General features: G+C 44.4%; 1 protein-coding gene across 1 annotated transcript; it reads right to left on the bottom strand.

Moving 5' to 3' along the window:
- Nucleotides 1-10,844: 10,844 nt before the first annotated feature.
- On the bottom strand, nucleotides 10,845-13,616 carry TPRX2 (tetrapeptide repeat homeobox 2). Its single transcript, XM_058530722.1, has 3 exons — nucleotides 13,577-13,616; nucleotides 11,979-12,148; nucleotides 10,845-11,444 (listed from the first exon to the last, which is right to left on the bottom strand). Exons 1-3 carry the CDS (start codon nucleotides 13,614-13,616, stop codon nucleotides 10,962-10,964), a joined length of 693 nt encoding a protein of 230 aa, XP_058386705.1. The 3' UTR covers nucleotides 10,845-10,961.
- Nucleotides 13,617-23,782: the final 10,166 nt, after the last annotated feature.

Genomic DNA, 23,782 nt, shown 5'->3' with positions numbered 1-23,782 from the left:
ATATTTAGGTGCTCCTATGTTGGGTGCATAAATATTTACAAATGTTATATCCTCCTGTTGGACTAACTCCATTATTGTTATATAATGGTCTTCTTTGTTTCTTACTACAGTGTGTCTTAAAATCTGTTTTTTCTGATATAAGCATAGCTACACTTTCTTTCTTTTGGTTTCCATTTGAATGAAAATGTCTTAATAAATTTAAATCATGTCAAGCATCATTTCCAACCACAATGGTATGAGGTAGAAATCAAGTACAAGAAGAAAACTAGAAAATTTACAAATATGTGGAGACTAAACAATATACTACTGAACATCCAATGGGTCAAAGAAGAAATCAAAAGAGAAAGAAAAAAATCTAGAGACAAATAAAAATGTAAATCTAACATACCAAAACTTAGGGGATGCAGAAAAAGCAGTCTGAGAAGGAAGTTTGTAGCTATCAATGCCTACATTAAGAAACAAGAAATATCTCAATTAAACATCCTAACTTTACACCTCAAGAAACTAGAAAAAGAAGAAGCTAAGCTCAAAGGTAGTAGAAGGAAGGAAATAACAAAGATCAGAGTGGATAAGTGAAAAGTGAAATAGAGACTAAAAAGACAATAGAAAAGATCAATGAAACTGAGAGTTGATTTTTTAAAAAGAGAAACACAATAGACAAACCTTTAGCTCAACTCACCAAGGAAAAAAAGAGAGGGCTCAAATAAATAAAATTAGAAATGAAAGAAGAGACATTACAACTGATACCACAGAAATACAAACGATCATAAGAGACTACTAAGAACAATGAAATGCCAACAAATTGGACAACCTAGAAAAACATGGATAAATTCCTAGAAACATACAACCTACCAATATCGAATCATGAAGAAATAGATAATTTGTACAGACTAATTACTAGTAAAGAGATTAAATCAACAATCAAAAATCTCCCAACAAACAAAGTTGAGGACCAGATGGCTTCACTGGTGAGTTCTACCAAACATTTAAAGAAGAATTAATACTAATCCTCCTCAAACTCTCCCAAAAAACTGAAGAGGAACGCCCACTCCCAAATTCATTTTATGAAGACATTACTACCCTGATACCAAAACAAGACAAAGACAGTTCAAGAAAAAATGTTACAGGCCAGTATCCCTGCTGAACATATATGCAAAATTCCTCAACAAATATTAGCAAACCAAATCCAACAGTCCATTAAAACGATCATACAATATGGTCAAGTGTGATTTATTCCAGGAATACAAGTATGGTTCAACATCCAGAAATCAATCAATGTGATACATCACATTAACAAAATGAAGGATAAAAATCATCTGATCATCTCAATAGATGCAGAGAAAGCATTTGACAAAATTCAACATCAATTCATGAAAAAAAACTCTCAACAAACTGGGTATAGATGGAACGAACTTCAACATAATAAAGGCCATATATGATAAGCCCACAACTAACATCATATTCAATGGTGAAAAGCTGAAAGCATTTCCTCTAAGATCAGGAGCAAAACAGGGATGCCCACTCTCACCACTTTTATTCAACATAGTATTGGAAATCCTAGCCAGGCAATCAGACAAGAAAAAGAAATAAAAATAGTCGAAACTGAAAAAGAGGAAGTAAAACTGTCTCTATTTGCGGATGACATGATATTATATATAGAAAACAGAAGAGACTCCACCAAAACACTGTTAGAACTAATCAACGCATTTGGTAAAGTTGCATAATATAATATCAATATACAGATATAAGTTGCGATTCTATACACTAACAACAAACTGTCAGAAAGAGAAATTGAGAAAATAATCCCATTTATAATTGCATCAAAAAGAATAAAATACCTAGGAATAAATTTAACCAAGGAGGTGAAAGATCTGTACACTGAAAGCTATAAGACATCAAAGAAACAAAATAGAAGAAGACACAGACACATGGAAAGATAGTCCATGCTCATGGATTTGAAGAATTAATATTGTTAAAATGTCCATACTACCCAAAGCAATCTAAAGATTCAATGTAATCCATATCAAAATTCTAATGGCATTTTTCACGGAAATAGGAAAAACAATTCTAAAATTTGTATGGAACCTCAAAAGACCCCTAATAGACAAGGTAATCTTGAGAAAGAACAAAGCTGGAAGTATCACACTTCTTGATCTCAAACTATATTACAAAACTATAGTAATCAAAACAGTACATATTGGCATAAAAATGGACACATACATCAATGGACCAAAATAGAGAGCCCAGAAATAAATCCGTGTATCTAGGGTCAATTAAATTATGACAAAGAAGTCAAGAATATACAATGGGGAAAGGATAGTCTCTTCAATAAGGGGAAAACTGGACAGCCACATGCAAAAGAATGAAACTTGACCCCTTACTTACACCATACACAAAAATCAACTTAAAATGGACTAAAGATTTGTACATAAGACCTTAAACCATAAAACTACTGGAAGAAATCACAGGATAAACGATCCTTGACACTGGTCTTGGCAATGATTTTTTGGATTTGACACCAAAACAAAGGCAACAAAAGCAAAAATAAATAAGTGGGATTACATCAAACTAAAAAGCTTCTGCCCAGCAAAGGAAACTATCAACAAAATGGAAGGCAACCTATGGAATTGGAGAAAATATTTGCAAATCCTATATCTGATAAGGGGTTAATTTCCAAAATATATGAAGAACTCATACAATCGGTAACAGAAAACCCCCAACAACCCTATTAAAAATTGGGCAGGGGATCTGAATAGACATTTTTCCAAAGAAAACATACAAATGTCCAATAGGTACATGAAAAGGTGCACAACATCACTAATCATGAGGGAAATGCAAATAAAAACCACAATGAGCTATCACTTCAAATCTGTTAGGATGCCTATTAACAAAGAAACAATACATAACAAATGTTTGTGAGGATGTGGAGAAAGTGAAACCTTTGTACACTGTTGGTGGGAATAGAAACTGGGTGCAGCCACTATGGAAATCAGTTTGGACGTTCCTCAAAAAATTAAAAATAGAACAGTTATCTGATCCAGCAATCCTACTCCTGGGGATTTGTCCCAAAGAAGCGAAATCATGATCTCAAAGACATATCTGCACTCGCACGATCAATGCAGCATCATTCACAATAGCCAAGAAGTGGAAACAACTAAAATGTCCATCGACAAATGAGTGGATAAAGAAAACGTGGTCTATACAAACAATGCAATGTTACTGAGCCTTAAAGAAAGGAAATTCTGCCATTTGCAACAATGTGAATGAACCTGGAGGACATTATGCTAAGTGAAATATACCAGACACAAAAGGTCAAATACTGCATGATTCCACTTACACGAGGTGTCTAAAATAGTCATCCTCATAGAAAGAGAGAGTAGAATGGTAGTCGCTAGGGGTCAGGGGGAGAGGGAAATGGGGACTTGCTGTTTAATGGGTATAAAGTTTCAGTTACACAAGATGAATAAGTTCTGGGGCCAGCCCCCTGGCATAGTGGTTAAGTGCGCACGTTCCACTGCTGGCGGCCTGGGTTCGGAGCCCGGGCGCACACCGACGCACCGCTTATCAGGCCATGCTGTGGCGGCGTCCCACATAAAGTGGAGGAAGATAGGCACGGATGTTAGCTCAGGGCCAGTCTTCCTCAGCAAAAAGAGGAGGATTGGCATGGATCTTAGCTCAGGGCTGATCTTCCTCACACACACACAAAAAAAGATGAATAAGTTCTAGAGATTTGCTGTATAATATTGTGCCTATTATAATTGACAATAAGATATTGTACATTTAAAAATTTATTAAGAGGGTAGATCTCATGTGTTCATAGCACAATAGAAAAGTAAGTAATTAATTAAAAATAAGTAGAGATTTTTTATTTTCAGAAAAGAAAGAAAGAAAAGTCTTGAATCAATGATCTAAACTTCTAGGTCAAGAAGGTAAAAAAGAAGTGCCAAATAAACCCAAAGCCAGCAGAGAGAAAGAAATCATCAAGATTAGAGAAGAAGTCAATAAAATTCAAAACAGAAAAGCAATAGAGAAAATCAATGAAACAAAATCGAGTACTTTGAAAAAAATAAACTTGATAAAACTCTATCAAGACTTACTGAGAGAGAAAGAAAAGACAGCTATCAATATTAGGAATGTAAGCAGAGGCGACTCGACCCCACAGACATTTAAAAGATAATAAGGCAGTGCTATGAACAATTCTGCACATAAATTCAACAATTTGTGTTAAACGTACCAGTTCCTCAAAAAATACAACCTACCAAAAGTCACCCAAGATGAAACAGATAACATGAATAACCCCATAAGTAATAAAGAAATTGGATTCATAGTTTAATACCTTCTGAAAAAGAAATCTCCGGGCCTAGATGATTTTATCAGTGAATTCTACCAAACACTTAAGGAAAAATAAGACCAATTCTACACATTGTGTTCCAAAATAGGGAAGAGGATTAAACACCTCTCAACTCATTTTCTGAGATCAGCATTATCCTGATACTAACAACAGAAGACACTGCAAAGAAAGAAAACTACGGACCAGTATTGTTTATAAACACAGATGCAGAAATTCTCAATAAAATCTTAGAAAATTGGATCTGGCAATATACACAGAGGATAATAAGCCAGGACAAGTGAGATTTCTCCCAAGAATGCAAAGCTGATTCAACATTCACAAATCAATCAATGTAACCCACCATACCAGCAGATTAAAGTAGAAAAATCACAGAAACGTATCAACGGATGCAGAAAAATCATTTAATCAAATTCAACCTACATTCTTGATAAAAACTTTCAGCAAACTAAGAATAGAAGGAACTTCCTGTCTCTAATAAAGGCTTCTACAAACACCTACAACTAACATCCTACTTCATAGTGACAGCCTGAAGGCTTCCTCCCCAAGATTGGACACCACGCTAGGATGTCCATGATCACCATTCCTATTCACCCACATCCTGGAAGTCTGAGTCAATGCAATCAGGCAGGAGAAGGAAAGAAAAGCCACACAGCTTGGAAAAGGAGAACTAAAATTGTCTCTATTTGCAGACGTTGCAGACTCTTCAGCAAAACAAAACAAAAGAATAAAACAACTCCTAGAGCTAGGAAGTCAATTTAGCAAGATTGTAGGCTACAAGATAGCCACATAAAAATTAATTGTACTTCACTATAAGCAAAGTACAATTGGAAACTGAAATTTTAAAATGTCTATTATAGCTTCTCATAAAAGAAAACAAGCATAAATAAAATATGGAGAGGATCTGTATTCTGATAACTACAAAATGCTGATGACGGAAGTCAAAGAAGGTCCAAATATATGAAGAAACATACTATGTTTATGGTTTGGAAGGCTCAGCGTAGTAAAGATGTCAGTTCTCCCCAAATTCAGCTAAAGGTTTAACCCACCCACAATCAAAACCCAACAGTACTTTTTGAAAATCCCTACAGTACTTTTTGTAGATATAGACAAGCTGATTGTAAAATTTGTATGGAAAGGCAAAGGAACTAAAATAGCTTAAACAATTTTGAAAAAGAAGAATAAAGTTGGAGGAGTTATACTCCCCCCATTTAAGTTTACTATGAAGCTACACTAATCAATAAAATGTTACACAAGGATAATGGAACAGAATAGAGAATCCAGAAATAGACCCACCCAATTATGATCAATTGATTTTGAGTGGAGACGTAAACCCAATTAAAGGGAGAAAGCATATTCCTTTCAGAAGATAAATGGTGATGTTACTAATGAACTGGGATCTAAACTTCACACCTTATACAAAAATTAGTTCAAAATGGATCATAAATCTACATATAAAAGAGAAAAGTACAAAACTTTTAAGAAAAAGTATAAAAGAAAATCGTCACGACCCAGGGTCAGGCTATGAGTTTTTAGATATGACAACAAAAGTATGACCCATAAAAGAAAAGTGAGAAATCAGATTTCATAAACAATGTTTAAAGTTTTGCTCTGCAAAAGCCCCGGTTAAGAGAATGAAAAGACAGTCTACCAATGGAGAAAAATATTTGTAAATAACATATCTGGCAAAGGACTTGTTCCAGAGTATATCAGAATGTATAAAGAACTTTCAAAACTCTGCAGTAAGAAAACAACGAATTTTTTTTTAAATAATCAAAAGATTTGGACAAACACCTCACGAAAGAGAATATAAAGATGGCAAATAGCATATGAGAAGATGTTTAGCATCATTAGCCCTTAGGGAAATAAAAAATTAAAGCCACAATAAGACACCAGGACATACCTATGGGAATGGCTAAAAGAGAAAATACTCCCATGACCTAGTGCTGGCAGGGATGGAAGCAGCTGAATCTCTTATGCTCTACTGGTGTCTTAGTCCGTCTGGGCTCCTATAACAAAACAGCATAGATGGGGTGGCTTATAAACAACGGAAATGTATTTCTCACAGTTCTGGAGGCTAGAAGTCTGAGATCAGGTCCCAGTGTGGTCAGTGAGGTCCCTCTTCTGGGTGGCAGACTTCTGCTTGTATCTGAACATGGTGGAAGGGGGTGCTAGCTCTCTGGGGTCTCTTTGATCAGGGTGCTAATCCCGTTCACGAGGGCCTCACTTTGCTCTCACGACCTAATCACCTCCCAAAGGCCCACTTCCTAATGCCATCCCCTTGGGCATTTGGTTTCAGCATAAGATGTTTGAGGGACACAAACGTTCAGACCATAACAGTGTTAGAAATGCCAAATTGTCAGTCACTCAGAAAAACAGTTAGGCAGTTTCTGGTAAAGTTTTGTTGTCTTAATACATCAAATCACAGCAACATTTTTGTGTCTGGCTTCCTTTACTCATCATTATGCTCATCAGATTCAAACTCTCATTTAGTATTTCATCGAGTGAATGCACCAAAACTTATTTTATCCATGATGTTGTTGATGGGCGTTTGGGAAGTTTCTAGCTTGGGCTTATGATCCTGGATGCACCTGTGAATGTGTCTTTTTGTGTCTCTTGGTGAAGACTTCTGCTGGGTAAACACCCAGGACTGTAATTGCTGGATCATAAGATGTGTGTGCGTGAGGATTTAGAAGCTGCTGCCAACTGTTTTCCAAATGGGTTGTTCCAATTTAAATTCTCACCAGCCATGGTTCCAAATCCTCGCAAAATTAGCATTTTCTAACTGTTTGGTTTAGCCTTTAATATAATGTTGCCTTTGTGTCTTTTCCCTGCTTTTCTACCACTGAACGTGGAACATCTCTCCACCCACCCAAGGGCCCCAGCTCTGGAGCGGTGTTGTGTTGGTGTCCCCTGGTGGCCGTGATGCATCACAACAGGTACGTGGACGCCCTGTCTCCTCTAGTCTCATGGGTGCCCCTGAATAAACCACATCTTTGATCTGACCCAACTGTGTCTCTAGACACGTTAATTCTTGCAACTGTAATTTAAAAACGGCACTAATTTAGGGTTACTTCCTCTTAGGCATTTTATTTAGAAGAATTTCAAGTAAAGTCAAATAAAATGTTTTTCTTTTTCTTTTACAAGCAAAATTACTGGCAGATACTGTTTTCAATTGCTATAAAAACAACCATGACCATTAAAAATATTTTTATGGCACTTATTTAGATGGATTTCTGTGAAAAGTACAATCAGATACAGCAATTTTGAATTTTCTTTTAGTGAAATAAAGCCTTGGTACAGTCTTAGCAATGACAGCGATATATTAACACTCTTGAGTCCATCTGCTTCTCAGCAGAGATTTGGCTGACAGCAGTTCTCAGACTTTGCACATTGGAATATTCTGGGAGCTTTAAAACATACTGGTGCTCAGGTCCCACCACCACAGACTGCATCATTGGCCTGGGGAATAGGAATGTTAACACTCCCAGAGGCTCTAATGGGTGGCAAAGTTTGAGAACCGTGATTTAGTTCAGTGGTTCTCAAAGTGTGGTTTTCAGACCAGCAACATCAGCATCACCTGGGAACTGAGAAATGCAAAGTCTCAGGCCCCTCTCAGGTGTTCTGAATCAGAAATCAGGGATCTGGGATGATGCAAGGTGTCGAAAGCCAGAGGCTTCCCTGAGGTGAGCGTCCTGCAGGGACCAGACAGGGCCTGGCAGACTTGGAGTATGGGGAGCGAGGTAACTCGTCTGGTTAGATGGAGGTTTCCTGTGAGCAGCCTCCAGGTTAAGACAGGTGAGGTGTCACAGGCCCCACCTTCCCTCTGGCCAGGCTGAGGAGCCAGCACACCTGGGTCTCAGCGATGACTCTGTCTCACTCACACAGTGCTCCACCCTCCGCACCACCCAGAGACTCAGTTTGTCACTTCTAGAAAATGGGTTACCTCTTCTATTTTGTCCAACGTCTGTGTTTTCATCCTAGAAATGGAGCTCCATAGAAACTAAAACTAGAAACTGTGATCACTCTCCTGCCTTTTCCTCCAGAGCCCCGGACAATGGTTGCGTTCTTTGTTCCAAACATTGTTCCCCCTGGACAAGGGAACATCCTGTGTCTCTGGGCCCAAATATATCCCATGCTGCTGCCTGGATATCTCAAAATGGGTTTCTGCTTCACCTGTTGATTCAGGGACCCCATCTGTCCCTTCTGGTAATGGACCCTCAGTCCCAATCTCTCCAGATTTCTGTTCGACTTCCTTCTCCCATCTCCCCAGTCCTCACAAGGCAAAGACACTTCTAACCTCACCACCTCCATCTCCACCCGAGCTGCCAGAACAGAATTAAGCTTGAACTTTACCCATTTGTTGAAGGTACAATGAACTCTCTTCATATACACCCTGAGTCCTTTTCCTGCATGCACTGTGGCTGAGTCTAAAAGCTTCACCTTCTCCAGAGTCAAACACACAGTTGATTCTTGTCTTTATCATGTTGCAATGGATACGAATGGACCTGGGATCATCATGAAAACAACAAGGATAGATCACCATGGATCATAGGGATCACCATGGGTCCCAACAGATCACCAATGCTGACCGCAGCTATATGACTGACGGTGCAACAGTTTTTGTCTCGCTACAGGTAGGAAAACAAAGAGAAATTCTTGCTCTGGCACTGCCCTGGGGGACACAGATGTGGGGAAGTTCCAAGATCTACCCTCAGGGAGTCACCACCTCCCTCCTTGCTGAGCTGAACAGGAAGTCCAGATGCCGCCACTGGGGACTGTCAGGACACAGCCTGGGATTATGAGGAGAGGTGGGTAGAGCTTCCTAGGTGATGGTGAAGATTCCTGATTCAGAAGGCGGGGGCGGCCAGCCCCTTGGCGTAGCAGTTAAGTGCTCGTGCTCCGCTGCTGGTGGCCCAGGTTTGGATCCCGGGCGCACACTGACGCACCGCTTGTCAGGCCATGCTGTGGCGGCATCCCATACAAAGTGGAGGAAGAGGGTCACAGATGTTAGCCCAGGGCCAGTCTTCCTCAGCAAAAAGAGGAGGATTGGCATGGATGTCAGCTCAGGGCTGATCTTCCTCACACACAAAAAAAATGAAGGAGATGGGGGTGGTGAGACTGCTTGGGTAAGAGAAATGGAGTTGAGAAGATGAGGAGGGGAGGAATCCTGTGCCACCTAATCCATCACTTTCTATTCAGCCAGTCAGGGCAAATGCAAACTGTCTCCATTCAGTTATAAAATTAATCCCTTTTCCATCCACTGTTGGCCCTTTGGTGCCTGGAGGTCCCCAGGGGAACCACCCTTTGCCTCCCTGCCCAGGATGTGAGTCTGAATCTTCTCTCACACCCTTCCCCCAGGAAGCCCATAGGGACTGCACCCCCTCAGCTCCCTCTTCTGGGATAGATGGGAATTACATTCCTCCCTGCCCTCCCTCACAATGTCGGAGTCTGACTGGGGTGGGGTCCAGTGTTTTTATGTGTGTCCATCCCTACCAGGGTCTGTCAGATAAGAAGGGGCTTTCTTTATATCCTGGCAGTCTGTCTCCTCCCTCCCCCCATCACTCCCCTCCAGAGCCTGTCACATGGGTGACCCCCTCCCAAATCTGATCTAATTCTCTCTCTGCTCTGCTGAGGCTGGCCTGGCCTAAGAGGATTGGAGCATTTGCTAAATGGGACCAGGACAGGGTCAGAGAACCAGCTGTGGGGACACCCAGGGCCCAGGACGGCCACAAGGGGGCAGCAGAGGCAGCAGGAGACCGGAGTCAGAGGAGCAGAGAGAAGGGGTGAGGGGTCTCCTCCAGTGTTGGGGGCGTGGATATCAAAAGAGGGGACACACTCGCTGGCTCTGCAGGAAACAATGTTTACAAGATGACCATGAACTTTATTAATGTTCAAATTGTCAAGCCCAAAACAATGTCCACATAAGTTATTAGAAGTAAAGAGAACTGAGGAAGGTCACTTGATACAAAATAAACATGTCAGCTGAATCCTATACACAGGACAAACAGAATTTTAAAATAAAATTAAAAATATCATCTAAAATTTCAGGCAATAATAAGATGAAGTACTCAAAATAAACCTACAGAAAGATGTAAGACCTCCGTGGTTAAATAGTAACACTTCCTAGAGAGTCTTGTAAACAAACGAATGAATAAATAACTAGTAGACTTAGATTGGAAGGCTCAGTGTTGTAAAGATGTCAATTAATCCTAAACCATTTATGGATTTGATGCAATTCCAATTAAATTCCCAATGACGCTGGTCAAGGCCCTTTAGAAAGCTCTCTGGCGGCTTCCACCAAAGTGAAACCCACACCTAGAGCAGCAATTCCCTGCTGGACCTCGGCACCCGCAGAAATGCCCACGTGTGCCCCAAATAACGGGGCGGGGACACTCAGAGCAGCGCGAACCCGATGGGCGCACCGTGAACAAGCAAACGCCCCCGGCAGGTCTGATGACTGGAGGTGCGTCCGCGCTCAGAGGAGTGACCAGCTGTGAAGACCAACCCGCCACCGCCTCCCGCACCCGCCAGGGCGCCACGTGCGGGCCGACGACACCCTAGTGCCCTCTGGCCCCGTGGAACATGCTGGACTTTTCAGGGACAGAATCTTCTATAAATCCTGTAACCTCCCAGGGCCCGAGTCATTCTCATCCGCAGAATCATCCTCCTCTTGGTACCCAGACGTGGAGGAGGAGGAGGGTCCCTCTAAGGGGTCTTGGGGTGAGAGGAACGCGGTGAAATCAGGCAATACAATAGGGTCTTGGGGGAAGTCCGAGGCGTAGGAGTTGCGAGGCCAGGCTGGGGCCGGAGCTGAGGCCAGGGCTGGAGCAGCCGGGACCACGTCCTGGGCGCCCTGCACGGGCATCCACCAGGCCTGGCCGGGGCTGTAGACGCTGGGCTCTGCTGCTGGGAAGACTCCCGCGGCGCTGGGCGGAGGCGGGCTGCAGAAACCTGGGCCCTCGGGGAGCGGGGGGCCCGGAGGGGCAGGGGCCGGGGCTCCGGGGCCCCTGGACGCAGCGCGGGCTCCCTGGCCTCGCCGCCTGGGCGGTTGCCGCAGCCTAGACTCTTTGGCCCGGCGGTTCTTGAACCACACCTGGGGGCACAGAGAGGACAGGGAGGGGGTGTGAGAGGAGAGGGGCGGCTCACCTGCTCTGCCCCAGGCGGGAGGCTGATCTGGTGAGAAGGGCCGGCTCACACCTCTCCCTGGGTCCCCACACACAATGAGAGGCCCCTGGGGTTGAGGAGGCCGGGAGAGGGGTGCAGAGGGCGGGAGGGACAGGGCTCGGGCACCCAGCAGCCCAGGGGCCCGGAAGGGGTCTGCCCGAGACGGACCCGAGTTCACAGAGGCCCTGAGGTCTGGGCACCGGGAGTCCCCGCGGGGCGTCACTCTGGGCACGATGGAGTGGCCGCTTTGTACAGCACAGGGCTGAGGTGGGCTCGGGGTTCAGCCCTCGGTGCTCACCGGGGGACCCCGTGCTAGCTGTGGGACCCAGGGCAGCGCTCGGCCCCTCTGGCCTCGGTCTCCTCGCCTGCAGCGGGAGGGCGGGGAGGTGGCCCAGGGGCCCAGCCGGTGGTCAGTGGGGAGGTGGGAGCGGGTCAGGGGTGACTGTGGGGGGCGGGGGCAGACCTGCACTTGGTGCTCCTGCAGGGACAGCCTGGCCGCCAGGGCCTCGCGTTCCTGGTAGGTCGGGTACTTGTTCCCCTGGAAATGGCTCTCCAGTGCCTGCTGCTGCCCCTCACTGTACACCGTGCGCTCCTGCCGCCGCCTCCGCGGGGGGCTCGAGGACGGTGGGGGACCTGGCAGAGGGGGAAGCAGGGTGAGATGAGCCCCGCGGACAGTCCCCGGCCCCCAGGCACCCTCCCCCTGCCTGGTCCAGACCTTGGGAGCAGGTGAGGGGCTCAGGCCTGAGGGCGGAGGCACAGCTGAGGATGAGGGTGTGGACTCGGAGTAGGCGCCCTGGGGTCAGGCTGGCTCTCCACCCTCCAGCCCCGGCCCCGCACCCGTCTGGGCCTCAGTGTCCACATCTTTGAAATGGGCCTGATAACAGCTCCTGTAACATTATCACACCTCACCTGCCTCCCCCACCCCCTCCCATCCAAGGGCCGAAGCCACCCTGACACTTGCAGGGGCCACTGTGTGCTCGCCTCGCCCCAGTAATGGAATTCCAATCCCCAAACTCCACTAGGCCACAGCCCAGCAGGCTCTCCCCGACAGTTGGGCCAGTCTCCGGACGCCCAGAGGGCCTCTCCAGCCTCAGCCACAGGATCCCAACCACACAACCTCACCCACTGCCCAGGGCCCTTGCTCCCGGGCCTAGACTCACCCATGAGAGACCCGGGTTCTTGCATCCTCGCTGCCGCTCTGCTCCCTGCGTGTGAGGCTCTGTCCACAGGGCCTGGGGCTTAAATCCCACCTCCACGCCCACTCAGGCACACCCTAAGGGTCCCGGGACCCTCCCTCTCTCGCCCCACCCTCAGCCCCGCCCCTTGCCAGAGACGCCATGGTTGATTAATCCTTTCATTATTGAGCAGCAGCTGTGTGCCGGGCCCTGTGCTGGTGGCTGGGAACCCCCGTGGGAAGACAGCCTTGGTCTGACCATCATGGGGCTCTAGCCCAGCGGACCCGACATTGCCTGTGCTGTGGGATCCCCATATCAGGAAACAGCCTCTCCTGCCAGCCAGCCAGTGCCCAGGGATCATCATACCCCTTCCCAGTCCTGAGAGCCCCACCTCCCTGTCCAGCCACCATCCTCTCCTGCCCCGTGGCCCAGCAGACCCCTCCCCAGTCCCCCAGCCCTGCCTCACCCCTCTGGTCCATTCTCCAAGTAGCCTCCCAGGTCCTGGACATGGAGAGGGCTCAGACACACTGGCCCTGAGGTTGGTGGGTGTCTGTGCTGGTCTTTCTAGAGGTATAAGGTGGGATGGGGGTACAGGTGGACAGCCCCTGTTTCCCTTTGTGGATGAGTGAACTGGGTCTGGTTTATGTGTTGGATCAGAAGCTTGAGTCACAGGACTCCAGCCCCTCCGAGCTGCATAGACCTGCGTCTACACATCAGACTGAGCTCCTGGCCTGTGCCAGGTCTGCTGGGACCCAGATCATGGAGAACACAATTTAGGATGCTCAGTCCCCAGGGGACTTTATTACAATCAATGAGAATGAAGAGTAAACAGGTTACCAAACACAAAATGAAACAGAGCAGAGAAATCTTGTTATTAGAGGTTTACCTGCCACTGTGATCCGCCACTGAACAGTGCCTTTTGCCATAATTGGATGTTTATTCTGCTTTTTGGGCAGCTGGGAACGTGTTGGTCACCAAGACAGTCGATGGCCATGCTGTCAACAAGGGATAATCTAGCAATTTCCTTGGTCTATAAGATGTGACTAGATGGCCACCTCCTCCCTAACTTTTTTAATGAAATTAAGTATAACATTTTGTTGATTAGATTGGCAAAGATTGAGAAGAGGGACCAGGCCTGGGATTGGTAGGTGAAGGGTGGGGACTCTCATCTTCTGGTGCTTTTGGAGTGTAGCTTGGTTTTGGGGACAGACTTGGTGATATCTGTCAGTGTCCTTCAGCCAAAGACCACCAGGAGGACACCAGTAGTGAGCAAATTTGGATATTGTCTCATTGCAATGATGGGGATGAACACCACAGAAATCCTAAGGGGGTCCCAGTAAGATGGTGTTTGAAAGGATCTGTATAGGATTTGGCCTTGTATGAGATGATTTAGGGGACAATTCAAAGAAGAGTGACTTTTATGCCCAAAAGAATTGAAATCAGGGACTCAAACAGACGCTTGTACACCTATATTCACATCAGCATTATTCACAATATGCCAACATGGAACCGATGTTAACATCCATTGACGGATGAACGGAGAAACAAAATGTGGTCTATCCATACAATGGAGTATTACTCAGCCTTAAAAAGGAAGGAAGTTCTGATACATGCTGCAACGTGGATGAACCTAGAAAGTATTTGCTAAATGAAATAAGCCAGACACAAAAGGACAAATACTGTGTGATTGCACTTACAGGAAATATCTAGAATAGGCAAATTCATAGAGACAGAAAGTAGATTGGCGATTACTGGGGACTAGGAGGAGGTGGGAATGGGGAGTTAGTGTTTAATGGGAACAGAGTTTCAGTTTGAGATGAAGAAAAAGTCTGGAGATGGATGGTGGTGATGGTTGCATGGCAATGTGAATGTACTTAATGCCACCGAACTGTACACTTAAAAATGGTTAAAATGGTCAATTTTATGTTATGTATATTTTACCACAATTTTAAAAAAAAGAAGAGTGGCTTTGCTCTGGGTTGGATGCTGTCAGGAAACAGGGGTAATTCTATGATTGGGTATCTTATCTAGAAGGTGAGGAGGATGGCATGTTGCTAGAACTGTGTTGTGTATAGAAATTTTCACTAGTGTTAGTGTGAATGGGGGACATTGGTCTCTTGTGGTTTGGAGAATGTTTGTGCTTCTGTGTTCAGATGTGATTACCAAGAGGTCACTTCAACATGATCGAAGGCTGGCTTTGTCCGTTTGTGTTTTGTGAAATCGATTATATTCAGCAGGAGGGCACGAGGCTTGGCTATGAATGCTAGGCCAGCTTCCAGCTGTTGGGAGCTGCTTTTCTCTTTCTCGTATTTAGCCAACTCCCTTGAACTCAACGTGCCAAGTGCAGTGTCTGAATCCCCGGAGATCCTTATCTTTATTGACTGCCTGACCTTGGGCAAAGCCATCCTCCCCAGCCACACTTGGTTTTCCCCACCTGTACAATGGGATTATCTCAGTGTCTGCCCCACACATGCCTGGGAGCATTCAAGCTGACATCTGCTCAGGAGAGAATCTGTCACAGCAGCTCAGAGAACCGACCCCTGTCCCCAAACGTTTGTCCCCAGGACAAAGCCACTGGTTTCTCTTCCTGGCCTCTGCCCTGCAGGAGACACAGACCAAACATTATTGCCTGGAAAACCAGCCTTTTTCCCTAGCACCTCACGTTGTCTAAGCCAGCGATTTTCAAATTCTAGCGGGCATTAGAATTTCCTGGAGGTCTTGTTGAAACCCAGATTACTGAGCCTCATCCCCAGAGTTTCTGATTCAGTAAGTCCAGGAGTGGGGCCCGAGAATTTGTGTTTCTAACAAGTTCCCAGGTAATGCTGATGCTGCTGGTTTGAATCAGGGGCCACGTGGCAAGGCAGAGAGGGGAGGATGGAGGGGTGAGCCAGGATCGTGCCAGGCCTGGGAGGAGCTCTGAAGTTATTCCCAGGAAACAGAGAAAGACAGAAAATGAGAGACAGATACAGAGATAGGAAGGCAGACAGACATGAGAAATGGAGACAAACACAAAAAATATGTAAGATAAAGAGAGCAAGGAAGAGAGAGAGAGAGAAATGCAAAGACATTTTTCTTATGTGCCAGGCAGTATTTATTCTAAGTGCTTTATAATTATTAGCTGGAGTCTCAGCTGACGCATCCCTTAGCCTTAGTCCCTCCCTCTGCCATGTCAAACTGTCTCTATCCTGCACTATCTCTCCTCCCAGTTGCGTGGACAGGACACTGTTCTCTATCCTTCAGATGCATCTTTTGTCCCTATCACTCCATCTCAAACAAATTCTCTCTCTACTTTTGTGCCCTGCAAAATCCTCCCTCCTGGCCTCAATTATCCATTTTCTAAATTCCTGTATAGTTTTTAAGATTATGTGTCCTTCTGTCCATCCACCCATCCATCCATCCACTTAGCTTTTCCCTATCTATCTATCTATCTATCTATCTATCTATCTATCTATCTCCCCGCAGGTTCTGAGAATGGAGGGTTCTTGAACCAAACTTGAGGAGCAAAACAGAGAGGAAAAGAAGTGTAGAAACATGAAAAGAGGACATAGGTACAATTTTGCTCCCATATGCACAGCCCGTGTCTAAGAGGACAAACAAGAACGTGCCGAGAGCGGTAGCCAAACAGAAGGGCAACTGTGGGGCTGGGAGAATTTTCGTGGAACTCATTGCGAACTCCCCATGGTGCAGAGTTATTGATGATGCAAATGTATATTCAATAAAATAAAATCTATTCTCTTTTTAGAAAATTGGTTCCTTTTTTCTGATCTCTCTGGACCTCATTCTTTTCCTTCTGGGAATGAGGCTCCTTTTTCCCAAGTTCATCTGAGCCTCAGGTTGGCTCCATGGAAAATAGCCCCTTTTCTATCCACTGCTCTGTGCTCCAGATTTTCTCTGAAAAGTGTCTCCCCTTTGGCCCACCTATCTGGGCCTCTTTTGTCCTCCCTGGCAAATGGGCTTCAGCCTTATCAGCAGGGAAAATTGAAAAAGAAAAAAGGAAAAGAAAAGAAATGTTTCACTGAAGTATAACCTTGGTTGAGAAAAATGCACAAATCGGTGAGTTATCACAAAATGAACACACTTATGTCCACTTCCCAGAGTGAGAAACAGAATATTCCCAGCAACACCAAAATTCTCTCATAGCATCTCTCACAAAGATAACCACCCTGCCTTCTGAGAACACAGGTTAATTTTGCCTGTTTTTGACATTTACAGGCACGGAATCATAGAATGTGTCCTGATTTGTGTTTGCCTTCTTTCGTTCATCGTTGTTTGCAAGAGTCATCCCTGTTGCATGTAGCAATGGACTGTCTGTGCATTGTGATGTCTGTGCAGTTTTCCACTGCATGATATAGTATAGCACCATTAATTTATCCATTCTCTCTTCAGCGTCCATTTGGTTTGGTTCCAGCTTTGTGTTATTGCAAACAATGATGCTGTGAGCATTCTTGTGCACACGTCTGTACTATGCGTTTTTGTTGGTATATTCCTAGGAGTGTAATTTCTGGGCCATAGAGGAAGCATTTGTTCAAATTTAGTAGATAATGCTTAATAAACTTCCAAAGTGATTTTACCAGTTAATACTTCCAGTTACTCCATATCTTCACCAAAACTTGGCATTGTCTGTCTTTTAATTTTAGCCATGCTGATGGGTATGTAGCGGAAGATCATTGTGGCTTTATTTTGTATTTTTCTGATAACTAATGAAGTTGAACACCTTTTCCATTCATTATGGTCTGCTTTAATCTTTTTTTCTGTTATATTGCAGAGTTTTCTATGTAGAAATCATACACAGATTTTGTTAGATTTTTTTTCCCATAGTATTTGGTATTACGGTAAATTGTACCAGTTTTTAAAAATTTGTTTCCTAATTGTTTGTGGCTGGAATATAGAAAAATAATCAGTTTTTGTTATATTGACTTGTTTCCAATGACCTTGTGAACCTCTCAGATTAATTCTAAACGATTATCTATAAGTTCTTTTGGGTTTTCCACCTAAACAATCATGTCATTTGTAAACAGAGATAGTTTTATTTCTTTCTTTCTAAACCTTTCATTTCCTTTTATTTCCCTTGATTACACCTTTATTTCCCTATTGTGTGGACCTTCAGTACAGTGTTGAAGAGAAGTAGTGAGGACTAGATACTCCTGTCTCATTCCCAGGAACAGAAGGAAAGCTTTCAACATTTTGACAGTAAACATAATGTTTTCTGTAGGATTATTTTGCAGATACCTTTTATCAAATTAAGGAATTCACTTCTCTTCCTCATTTCTGAGTTTGTTATTTTTAATAAAAAATGGATTTTAGGGCCGGCCCGGTGGCACAAGCGGTTAACTGCGCGCACTCTGCTGCAGCAGCCCAGAGTCCGCCAGTTCGGATCCCGGGCGCGCACCGACGCACCGCTTCGCGAGCCATGCTGTGGCGGCATCCCATATAAAGTGGAGGAAGATGGGCATGGATGTTAGCCCACGGCCAGTCTTCCTCAGCAAAAAGAGGAGGATTGGCAGATGTTAGCTCAGGGCCGATCTTCCTCACAAAAAAGAAAAAAAATGGATTTCAAGTTTTATCAAATGCTTCTCCTGCATATGTTGAGATGATATGATCTCCTTGTTATATTAATGTGGCAAATAACCTTCCTTGGTTTTTGAATATTAAACCAATCTTGCATTCCTGGAATATGCTCAACTTGGTCAGATGTATTATTCTTCCACTATGAATGCTGGATTCCATTTAATAATATTTGTCTAGGCCTTTTATACCTAAGTTCATAACCTATAATTTTCCTTTATTTCAATGTTCTTGCTGGCCGGCCCAGTGGCACAAGCGGTTAAGTGCGCACGCTCTGCTGCTGCAGCCTGGGGTTCGCCGGTTCGGATCCTGGCGCGCACTGACGCACTGCTTGTCAAGCCATGCTGTGGCAGCGTCCCATATAGAGTGGAGGAAGATGGGCACTGATGTTAGCCTAGGGCCAGTCTTCCTCAGCAAAAAAAAGAGGAGGATTGGCAGATGTTAGCTCAGGGCTGATCTCCTCACACACAAAAAAAAAATAAAGTAAAAAATAAAATAATGAATGTTCGTGCCAGTTTTTTTTTTTTGTTTTTTTTGTGTGTGTGTGAGGAGATCAGCCCTGTGCTAACATCTGCCAATCCTCCTCTTTTTGCTGAGGAAGACTGGCCCTGGGCTAACATCAGTGCCCATCTTCCTCCACTTTATATGGGACGCCACCACAGCATGGTTCACCAAGCAGTGCATTGGTGCGCGCCTGGGATCTGAACCGGCGGACCCCGGGCCACCACAGCAGAGCGCACGCACTTAACCACTTGCGCCACCTGGCCGACCCCCTTGCCAGGTTTTTGATATCAAGGTTATGCAGACCTCATGAAATAAAATGAAATATGTTCCCTCATTTTTAGTTCTCCAGAAGTTTTCATAAGATTGATGTAATTCATTTCTTAATTGTCACTTGGAATTCATTGTTGAAGCCAAATGGGCATGGAATGTTCTTTGTGTGAAAAGTTTTAATTACGGATTACTCCTGCTTAATAGGACTATTCAGATTTTCTAGTTGTGTGTGTGCCTGCTTTGGTACGTTGTGTTTGCTAGGAATTTGTCATCTAAATCTGCAAATTTCTTAGCATAAAATTGTTTATAATATCCTCTTATGATCACTAATGTCTTTTTCATTCTCAACATTGGTAATTTAGTAATTGGTGATTTGGTACTTTCTCTCTTTTTCTTTTTGCTAGTGTTTTCATGAGCTATTGATTTTATTAGTCTTTAACAAAGCAGATTATGCCTTTGTTGTTTTTTTCTAGGGTACGATTTTATTTTTATTAATTTCTGCTCTCATCTTGAGTACTTCTCTTTGTTCTAATTTCTCGAGGTGATGGTCAAAATGGTTAATTTTAGTCTTTCCTCTTATCTGATATCTGATGGATCATTTAATGCAACAGATAAGTCAAACAGAAATTAGACTATTAGAAACAAATGTAGGTCAATAAATTTGACAACTTAGAGGAAATGGACAAATTGCTTGAGGAATATGACTTTCTGAAACTGGCACAAGAAGAGATTCTAAAATATGAACAATTATATATCTGTCAAATAAATTAAACACATAATTAACCTTCCTATAAAAAATATTGCAGGCTAATATGCTTCACTGGTGAATTCTATCTCATGCTTAAGGAAGAATTAATACCTTGCACAGATCCCCCTCTTGACATCTGCCTTGTCTCTTCTTTCCCTGACTAATCTCCTCCTCTGCTCTGCTGTCTGTTCCTGCTTTCCGGAATGCATTTTCCTCCCTGTTTTTACCCCCTCTTCATTTCCCTCTCTCTCTCATCTCCTCCATCCTTTGAGGGCGCTGAAAGCATCATCTTTGAAGTCATCAAACAAGGGTTTCCCTTGCACACTGTGTGGCCCCAGGGCCGTTCCAGTCCCATCTTCCAGCCTCTGTTCCTCCATCTTTACCCTGAGAAGCACCAGGAAGGCTAGGACTGGATCCCATTTGCCTTGGGAAAGTTACTTAACCTCTCCGGATCCATAAAATAGGGGAGATGGAGGATGGCCCCTACCCCGTGTGGTTGTAATAAAGATTCAATGAGGAAAGTGCCCAACAGTGTCTGGCGTATCCTAAGCACTCAACAAAGAGTTTAGCTATGATTTTATTATTATTGTGTGTCCCAGGCATGATTTCATATGGAAGGAATAGGAGTGAGGAGGGCATCAGTCGGTTAAAACTGGGCTGTCTCCAGGAAGTCCCCTCCTCCGTGGGTCACGAGTCTGAACCTAATCCCCACCAATTCCCCTGCCGTTCTGCTGAGGCTGGACCATCATCATAAGAGGATTGGAGCATTTGCTAAATTAGTCCTGTTCAGGGACAGAGAAAAGAGCCAGGGAGGGGCTCAGGGAGCAGGAGGGACAGGAGGGAGGATGGAGACATATGGGGGTGAGGGGAGAGACAGAGAAAGGACAGAAATACTCACACCTGAGCCTGAGACCAAGGAAGGAAGAACCGGGGAGGAAAGGAGCAGGAGTGAAAGACAGGACCAAAAATGTGGGGAGGGGAGAAATGCCAGGAGGGTCCAGAGGGTCTGCATCCCAACAAGATAAATACAAATCCTGGTTCTACTTCTTCCTAGCTGTGGGACTTTGGGCAGGTCACCTGACCTCCCTCTGCCTCAGCTTTCTCATCTGTGAAGTGGGGATAATTAATAATAGCATCTCTCTGATAATAATAGCATCTCTCTGGTGGGTTTTTATTTATTTATTTTATTTTTTCCCCCAAAAGCCCCAGTAGATAGTTGTATGTCATAGCTGCACATCCTTCTAGTTGCTGTAGGTGGGACACGGCCTCAGCATGGCCGGAGAAGCAGTGCATCGGTGCGCGCCGGGGATCCGAACCCAGGCCGCTAGCAGCGAAGCACGCGCACTTAACCGCTAAACCACAGGGCCGGCCCTCTCTGGTGGGTTTTGAGAATTAAAAGAGTCAGGACTGGTTTTCACCAATGTCTGGCAAGTAGTACTTGCTCAGTTAATTTTTCTTTTTCTTTTCCTTCTGGTTTATGGAGGGCTAATTTATATACTATAAAATCTATCCATGTTAAGTGTACAGTTTGATGAGTTTGGGCAATTAGATACAGTCATGGAACACCACCATAATCAAGAGATAGAACATTTCTAGCACCCCCAAAAGGTTCTGTTTTGTTCCTTTGTAGTGAATCCTGTCTGCTGACCCCCAGCCCCTGGCAACCACCGTTTGCTTTCTGTCACTCTAATTCTACCTCTTCTAGAATTTCATATCATTGGGACCATGCAGTGTTACTGCTTTGAGCCTGGTTTCCTTTATTCATTATTATGCTATTCATCCACATTATGTGTGTCAGGAGTTCTTTCCTTTTTATCACTGAGGAATATTCCATTGTCTGGATGCACCTGTCTGTTTATCCAATCACCTTTTGATGGACGTTTCGATAGTTTCCAATTTGAGACCATTATGAATAAAGCTGCTGTGAACAGCACAAGTATAAGTTTCGTAAAAAACACTTTAGGTTAAGAGAAACATTTAGCATAATGTCTTCAAGGTTTATCCATGTCGTGGCATGTATCCGTACTTCATTTCTTTTTGTGGCTGAATAATATTCTGTTGTATGGCTACACCGCGTTTTGCTGAGCCATTCAGCAGTTGATGGACATTTGGGTTGTTTCCATTTTTTGGTTACTGTGAATAGTGCTGCTGTGAACATGATGAATGAGTTTTTGTTTGAATACCTGTTTTCAGTTCTTTGGGGTATATAGTTATAAGTGGAATTGCTGAGTCACTATCTATTTCCAGATCTTTTCCGTCACCCGAAATGGACACTCCGTACCCATTAAGCAGTCACTCCCCATCCCCCCTGCCCCCAGCCCCTGGCAACCACTAATAAGCTTTCTGTCTCTATGGGTTTGCCTATTCAGGACATTACATATAAATGGAACCAGACAATATGTGGTCTTTTGTGTCGGTTTCTTCTGTGAATGTATGTAATACTGCTGATTTGCATATTTTAAAATGGTAAAAATGGTCAATTTTATGTGATGTGTATTTTACCAGAAAAATAAATGAACACTTATTGGGCTCTTACTGTAGGCCAGGCTTTGGGACCCTGTACTTAATATAATAATCTCACTTAATTCTCTCAAGGTAGGTCTTCTTGATGCCCCACGTTACAGGTGGGGAAACCGAGGCTGCGAACAATGAATTGCCCAACGTCATATGACCAGAGACGGCTGAGGCAGGCTTGGACAGCAAGTCTGTCTGACCCATCAGTTCTGTGTTCTGCCCCCCTACACACACATATACACACAAATCTTAACCTGGGACCCAGTGATTGAGAGGGATAGAAGCAGAGAAAGATGACTTAGACTTGAAGAAACAGAAAGTCAGAGGCAAAGGAAAAGACAAAAAGGAGAACAAAAGAGAAAGACAAAAATCCAGCAAAAATAAACTGGGACCTGGGAGACAGTCAGGAGAAAAAACAAAGGAAAGAGATAGAGAAAAGAAGAGATGAGAGACAAATGGTGTAAAGCTGAAAGTGACCCAGGAGAAGAGACAGAAGGAGAAAGGGACAGATGCAAGACAAAGCAGCAGAAGACTAGGAGGTGATTGGGGGGCTTTAATCCTCACATAGGCCACTGAGGAAGGAGGGGGTCTGGGGGGCCCAGTGAGGTCACAGCGGGTGGGAGCTGGCCGTCTGGAGCCCAAGTCCCTACTTAATTGGCTTTAGGAGCTCGCAAGGAAAAGACGGTGACCAGACAGAGGAGGCACGTGGACAGACACATGGCCCCAGACACAGAAGGTAGGGTAGAAGGAAGGGACAGAGCAGTCCTGTTTCTACCTCCCCTGGTCTGCCCCTCCCTGGAAATAAAACAATCACCCAGACTTTAAACAGGATTCAATATTTTAATGAGTTTCACTCTGCTGGGGGCCAGGGATGGGGGACCTGGAGTTCCAGTGACTGGGAAAGGGGAGGACAGTGGGCCTGACCCAGAATGAGGGACACCCCTTGCCTCTTCTTTATGACCCCACTTCCCTTGTCACTCTTTCTGGCTTTAGGAAGTAGAACCTTTGACATCCCCAACAGACAGCTGAAGAAACAGAGTTCAAGGAGGCTGGCCCAGGAAAAGGAAGCTGGAACCTCCCAAGCAGATTCCACTCCTCACTTTGTCCAACTCCTTGAGAGAAGTCTCAGAAACCCCAGGATAGGGGTCTCTTGAGGTCTTACCCTCGTTGGCCTGTGACTGTGGCCCTCCAGTCTCTATTACTTTCCACCCTCCACTAGAACATCGCGTCAAGCTCTCCTGATCCCCTTATCAAGCTGCCTTTGAATTGTTTGCACAAGACACGCCCTCCCCCATGAATGGGGAACTCCATGGGGCAAGAAGAGATTCTTGTTCACACCTGAGACTCCAGCCTCCAGTGCAGAACGTGGGAGTCTCTGCAGAATGAATGATTGACATAGGATTCTGGTCCCGACCTTTGCACAGATCCAGAGCACAATGTCATCTCCTCCCTGTCCCTCCCTGTGACTTTTGTTGGATCCCCCATCCCACA

This window comes from Diceros bicornis, chromosome 34 (assembly GCF_020826845.1).
Source record: "Diceros bicornis minor isolate mBicDic1 chromosome 34, mDicBic1.mat.cur, whole genome shotgun sequence".
Taxonomy (NCBI): Eukaryota; Metazoa; Chordata; class Mammalia; order Perissodactyla; family Rhinocerotidae; genus Diceros; species Diceros bicornis.
This window is presented reverse-complemented; position numbering and strand designations above follow the sequence as displayed.

What these genes read in the sequence shown, in the direction of transcription:
- TPRX2 (XM_058530722.1), bottom strand. Translation starts at nt 13,616, where the DNA reads ATGGCAAAAGGCACTGTTCAGTGGCGGATCACAGTGGCAG. An exon ending in GTGGCGGATCACAGTGGCAG is followed by an intron (nt 12,149 to 13,576) that starts GTAAACCTCTAA and finishes CCCCTCTGCCAG; the next exon opens with GTCCCCCACCGTCCTCGAGC. An exon ending in TGCAGGAGCACCAAGTGCAG is followed by an intron (nt 11,445 to 11,978) that starts GTCTGCCCCCGC and finishes CTGTGCCCCCAG; the next exon opens with GTGTGGTTCAAGAACCGCCG.